This window comes from Helianthus annuus, unplaced genomic scaffold, assembly GCF_002127325.2.
Source record: "Helianthus annuus cultivar XRQ/B unplaced genomic scaffold, HanXRQr2.0-SUNRISE HanXRQChr00c271, whole genome shotgun sequence".
Taxonomy (NCBI): domain Eukaryota; kingdom Viridiplantae; phylum Streptophyta; class Magnoliopsida; order Asterales; family Asteraceae; genus Helianthus; species Helianthus annuus.
The window spans coordinates 1-6,286 of record NW_023395787.1 but is presented as its reverse complement, the minus strand read 5'-3'; the positions used below and the strand labels follow the sequence as shown (position 1 = coordinate 6,286).

At 37.7% G+C, this 6,286-nt stretch overlaps 1 protein-coding gene across 1 annotated transcript; it reads left to right on the top strand.

Annotated features, from left to right (window-relative positions):
- The first annotated feature begins 6 nt into the window (after positions 1-6).
- On the top strand, positions 7-3,694 carry LOC118489742 (ABC transporter B family member 19-like). The gene is made up of 3 exons (XM_035987280.1): positions 7-352; positions 756-997; positions 2,322-3,694. Exons 1-3 carry the CDS (start codon positions 10-12, stop codon positions 3,528-3,530), a joined length of 1,794 nt encoding a protein of 597 aa, XP_035843173.1. The 5' UTR covers positions 7-9; the 3' UTR covers positions 3,531-3,694.
- Positions 3,695-6,286: the final 2,592 nt, after the last annotated feature.

Genomic DNA, 6,286 nt, shown 5'->3' with positions numbered 1-6,286 from the left:
CGTATAGAAATGATATCGAATGCCGAAACCGATAGAAAGAATCCGGCTCCAAGAAACTATTTCTTCCGTCTTTTGAAGATGAATGCTCCCGAGTGGCCTTACTCGATAATGGGCGCTGTTGGGTCCGTTTTATCCGGATTCATCGGTCCGACTTTCGCGATTGTGATGAGTAATATGATTGAGGTTTTCTACTTTAACAATCCTGCTCAAATGGAGAGAAAGACGAAAGAATATGTTTTTATTTATGTTGGAGCTGGTTTATATGCTGTTGTTGCGTACTTAATCCAGCATTACTTCTTTAGTATCATGGGAGAAAACCTTACTACAAGAGTAAGGAGAATGATGCTTTCAGGTATACATTTTTGCACTACAAAAGTTAAAATAAACTATAATAATAATCATAATCATAATAATAATAACTAAAAGAGTAAAATGCTATTTCTGTTCAGGTTTGGCCACTTTTACAACTTTCATCCAAAGGTTTTTTTTCGCATCCGGATCCAACAGGCTTGAAATCTTAAAATTTTCATTCGACTCGTTAACTCAATCCATTTTTTAACGTTAATGAAGGAAAATGGATGGAGTTAACGAATCGGATGAAAATGGCAAGATTTCAAACCTGTTGAATCCAGATGCGGAAAACAAACCTTTGGATGAAAGTCGTAAAAACGGCCTAACCTCATGGACGAAATGACATTTTACTCTAATAATAATAGTAATAAAATTGTAATTTTTGTGATGTTTTGTTTTTGTAGCTATCATGAGGAATGAAGTTGGATGGTTTGATGAAGAGGAACACAACTCAAGTCTAGTTGCAGCCAAGTTAGCAACAGATGCTGCTGATGTAAAATCAGCCATTGCTGAGAGGATATCTGTTTTACTACAAAACATGACATCTCTGCTGACGTCATTTGTGGTTGCATTTATTGTGGAATGGAGGGTTTCACTACTCATTCTTGCCACTTTTCCTCTTCTTGTTCTGGCCCATTTTGCACAGGTAATTAAATACACTTTTTTTTTATATATATTCCTGTTCCATTTATGATTTTTCTAATTTGAGAAAAAAGTTATAAAAAAGAAGAAAACCATGAGTTATGGAACATAGAATTGATAATAGTTTAAGCATCAGTTTTCATAAAACAGAATCTTGATTTTGGGTAATATTATCTTGATATAAAACGACAAGAATGTATATTCAAAGTGCTATAAATCTATCTAGTGTCTTGCATGTGCTTCCTGGTTAAACTTTCCCGAGACGCGCACCTCCAAAAAAAATATATATCTACAAAAAAAACTTATTTTAAAATCCATTCTTGAATGGTGTTAACAAGAAACCCCACTTCTGAACTGTGGAACTTTTATAAAAATAAGAGTAGAGTACACGGATGATTCCGTAGTTAATCAAAATTTTGGATTTGGTTCATAGCTTTTCAAGATGGTTCCTGTGGTTTGTACTTTGTAACGCATTTAGTCCAGAGCTAACAAATTTAAAAGTTTAGCAGGTTCAAGTTAAGGACAAAATGCGTTACAGAGTGTAAACCACATAGACCATCCATGTATTTTGACAAAAGTTGGGGACTAAAGGCGTTACACAGTGCAAACCATAGGGACCATTCGTGTATTTTTGAAAAACTAGGGACTAGATCTAAAATTATGGTCAACTATACAGACTACCCGTGGACTATACTTCTAAAAATATAAAAAAAAAACTTATTTAGAGTGGGTGAAAAAGATGAGATGAAGTTTACTACTTATTTGAAGACATGAGATGAGACAGTGGTTGATGGGAGATTCTTATCTCGTGACCGTTGGTGCACATTTTTCAATCTTTTTAGGCATTCAACTTTCAATCTTGCAGTTGTAATTACCATGGGATGATGTGTTGTCAGATGCATTATTTGGGGAGTGTTTGTTTTCTTATACCATGCATACCTACACTCATATTGATTGCCTTTGAATACTGTATGTACTGTTATTGGTTTTCAACAATCTGATCCAGTGAGTGAATACATTGTCCTTTTTGTCACATAACAATTTACTTCTCCAACACTTCATGGTCCCAGACTGATACATTATTAACTTTTAACCTATCACCACTTTACACAGTAGTAAGGATACATACTAATGTCATTTTCATTTTTAGACAATTTTTTTTTTAACAAAATATGACTGTGAGCTCCTCCTTCGTGAGCAAAACTGACAATATTGGTTAGTATGAAAGACCAGATGCTACGTTTTATATCTAAACGCTGTATTTCTCAACTACTTTGAAAACATAATGTGATGTTTAATTAACATAATTGATTTTGCATTTTTTACAGCAACTTTCTCTCAAAGGATTTGCTGGAGACACAGCAAAAGCGCATGCGAAAACTAGCATGATTGCGGGTGAAGGAGTAAGCAACATTCGGACCGTCGCAGCATTCAACGCCCAAGATAAGATCCTTTCGTTATTCTCCGCTGAACTACGTGTCCCACAAAAACAAAGCCTTCGTCGTAGTCAGTTTTCGGGCATGATATTTGGTATTTCTCAACTCGCTCTATATGCATCCGAAGCTCTAATCCTATGGTATGGCGCACACCTTGTTACCAAAGGCCTGTCAACCTTTTCGAAAGTAATCAAAGTATTTATCGTCCTAGTGATCACCGCGAACTCAGTAGCCGAAACGGTTAGCCTTGCTCCCGAGATCATCAGAGGCGGTGAAGCAATTGGGTCAGTATTCTCAATTCTCGATAGATCAACACGAATCGACCCGGATGACCCAGATGCTGACCCGGTTGAAACAATTCGGGGTGAGATCGAGCTGCGTCATGTGGACTTCTCATACCCGTCGAGACCCGATGTAATCGTTTTCAAGGACTTTAGTCTTAGAATACGGGCTGGCCATAGCCAGGCTCTGGTTGGAGCCAGTGGTTCAGGGAAAAGCTCGGTAATCGCATTGATCGAACGGTTCTATGACCCGACCGCAGGAAAAGTTATGATTGATGGAAAAGATATTAGACGGTTAAATCTAAAGTCTCTTCGGTTAAAAATCGGTCTAGTCCAACAAGAACCAGCACTATTTGCTACAACCATTATGGAAAACATCGCGTATGGGAAAGATGGGGCTACAGAGGCGGAAGTGATTGCGGCTGCAACCGCAGCAAACGTGCACACATTCATTAGCGGTTTGCCAGAAGGATACAAAACTCCGGTCGGGGAGAGAGGAGTTCAGCTTTCGGGTGGACAAAAACAAAGAATCGCGATAGCCCGAGCTGTTTTAAAAAACCCAACGATTTTGTTACTAGACGAAGCGACTAGTGCACTAGATGCAGAATCAGAGTGTGTGCTTCAAGAAGCACTCGAAAGGCTAATGAGGGGTCGAACAACAGTGTTGGTGGCACACCGGTTATCAACTATCCGAGGAGTTGATAGCATTGGTGTGGTACAAGATGGTCGAATTGTGGAACAAGGTAGCCATGGTGAGCTTATAAGTCGACCAGAAGGTGCTTACTCTAGGCTCTTGCAACTACAACACCATCGCATATGATATGATGATGATAAACATGTTTGTTTTTACATAGTATATTGGTCTTCAATCGTTAGCTATGATATGTTTGGTCGATTGGTTCCATCATAACTACCATCCCCGACATCTTGTAACTGAATGTTTGTAATGTTATATATAAATATTTAAACAAATGATTTCTGGAAGAGTTATGCTAAATACTTAAACATAGAAATAGTTATGCTAAACGCTCAATTACATCTTTAACTTTACTTTACTTTACTTTTTGAGCAACAGTTTTTGTACACCTAAACTGCCTATCAACTTGCACATGTAAAGATTTGAACTCGTACCACTTTTGTAGGAACATGCACCATACCACTAGGTCATGGGTAATTTACATCTTGATGTGCGTGAACTGTGTTATAATTTGGATGTATATTTTAAGCTCTTTTTACATTTTTTAGCCAAGTTTTAAATTTATAAAACACGATATTTACTAACACTAAACACACATATAGGCAAGTGCACCCATCGTGGACGTAGTATAGTGTTGGTAAAATACCGAGGTCGTCCAAGGACACAAGAGCTTTTAGTACCGGTTTATCCTCAACGTCTAATCAAATCAAAATGTTAGAAAAAGATTTTTAAACTAAGAAAAATAAAACTAACTAAATGCTGAAAAATAAAATAAAAAAAAAACAGATAGACAAGATGAATCACTTGGATCTGACTCGTGTATTAGTATAACCTTTGATTATTTTCGCACTTTTGCACTTGTTTAAGAGATTATCTTAGTTATTGTAGTAGGCCCATCTTTTGAAGGCGACGTTACCCTCAACCCAGTAGTTTGAGTCAGCAAAGATACGATCCTAAAGGGTCGGATTATTGAAAGATAATGAATTAAGTTATTAATGCAAATTATGGTAGGCCCCTCTTTTGGAGGTGACGTTACCCTCGACTAAGTAGTCTGAGTCAGCAGGGATACAGTCCTAAATAGCCGGGTTATAGTATTAATAGTAGTTTACTTATGAGGGGGTCAAAGAGTTTGGATCCCTGCCATCCAATACCTTTGGGTATTGAAGGAGATCCTACTAAATTTGACCCAGGTCCCTTGCAGGACCTCTAAACGCTGAACAAGGGCAAGACCCTTACCAAACCGTTCCCTTAACCCCCGACCAGGTAGCCAACATACCTCCATATAGATCGTGGAGATATGAATGGTGAAAATCTTTTATTTTATATAGATAGTAAAATAATGCCAAGACACCACGGACAAACGATAAGGAAAAGTCACCTTCAAAAAGAAACTACTTATTAAAGTCATTAATACAAAATCAAATAAAAAGTGCAAAAGATTAAAAATAAAAAGTATTATACTAAACACTTGTCTTCACCAAGTGATGTAAGAGACTTAGGCAAACATGGCCTTGATTGTCAAGAACTCTTACGATCAATCTTGGATCCCGAGACGACTCACACACTCTATGATGGACAATGGATGATGGTGGTGGATGATGGTGTTGTGATGGTGGTGGGTGGTGGATGAAGTGTGAGAGAGGTGGTGTGCCAAGGGATGAGTTGCAATGAAGCCAAACACTCCTATTTATAGGCTGAACAGAGGCCTGGGCACGGCCCCGTGCCTGTCTGACACTATCTCTCCTCATTAATTGTAATTCGCAATTACAATTAATGCGTCTGCAGTACTTTGGGCACGCCCCCGTGTTCACTGGGCACGGCCCCGTGGTGAGCAATAGAAGCTTCTACAAGTTTGTCTTTTCTGCTGCTTCTTGGGCACGGCCCCGTGCTCGCTGAGCACGGGGCGTGTTCAGTCTTCTGCCTTCTCTATTTTGCTTGGGAGGATGCTGTTGAGGGGTCGGGCAATCCATTTTTGTTCCTTTTCTTGTATTTATGCTAGATTTAGCTGTCTTTTTGCTTCTTTTGTTAATTTGCGCTCATTTAATCCTGAAAATACAAAAGGAAGACAAAAACACACTTTTTCCAACATTAGTACTTAAAAAGGGTTAGTTTTATGCCTCATTTGATGTAATTTATATGTTGTATTTTACACACATCAAATATCCCCACACTTGAATTTTTGCTTGTCCTCAAGCAAAACTCTTTAATATGTGGCTTACACTCCCAAATGGAATGGGTAGAAGAGAAGGTTTGGCTTGTCATAGAGTGTCGGGAATCCAAGATCTTTATTGGGTTTTATTTTTATTTATTTACAATCCTATTCGTCATGATTTATTAAAAACTTTTCATAAGTTAAATTATTTTATTAAGGCATAACATACCTTTCTAAAATTCCATTTATATACAAGTTCACATACCTCACGGGAGAAATCACTCGGCCGAAGGTGTATTTTTAGTGAATCACTCGAGAGCGGCATGGAACTTATTCCTACCATAAGCTTGCCAAGCAATCAATCCTCCTCCTTTTTAACTTTATACCTTTGTAAATATCAAGAGGACTTTTTGGGTGAAGGGTTATGCTTGGGCTAAAGGTGGGTAGTTGGGTTAGTATATATATATATATATATATATATATATATATATATTAGTCACACGAAAACCGAGCTTGCTACTAAAATAAAGAGTAAAAAAAAGGGTTTTTGGTGGGTAAAAAACAGGTTTTTTTTTTTTGGGTTAAGAAACGAAAATGTTTAGGCTCAAAGGGGCTAACTAGGGGGAATTTTTGGGTAGATGAAAAGAAAAATAAAAATAATGGTTTTGAAAGAAAAAGGGTTAGTCCTAATGCCTCCATCATTTACTTACTTGGGTTTAAGTTGGTA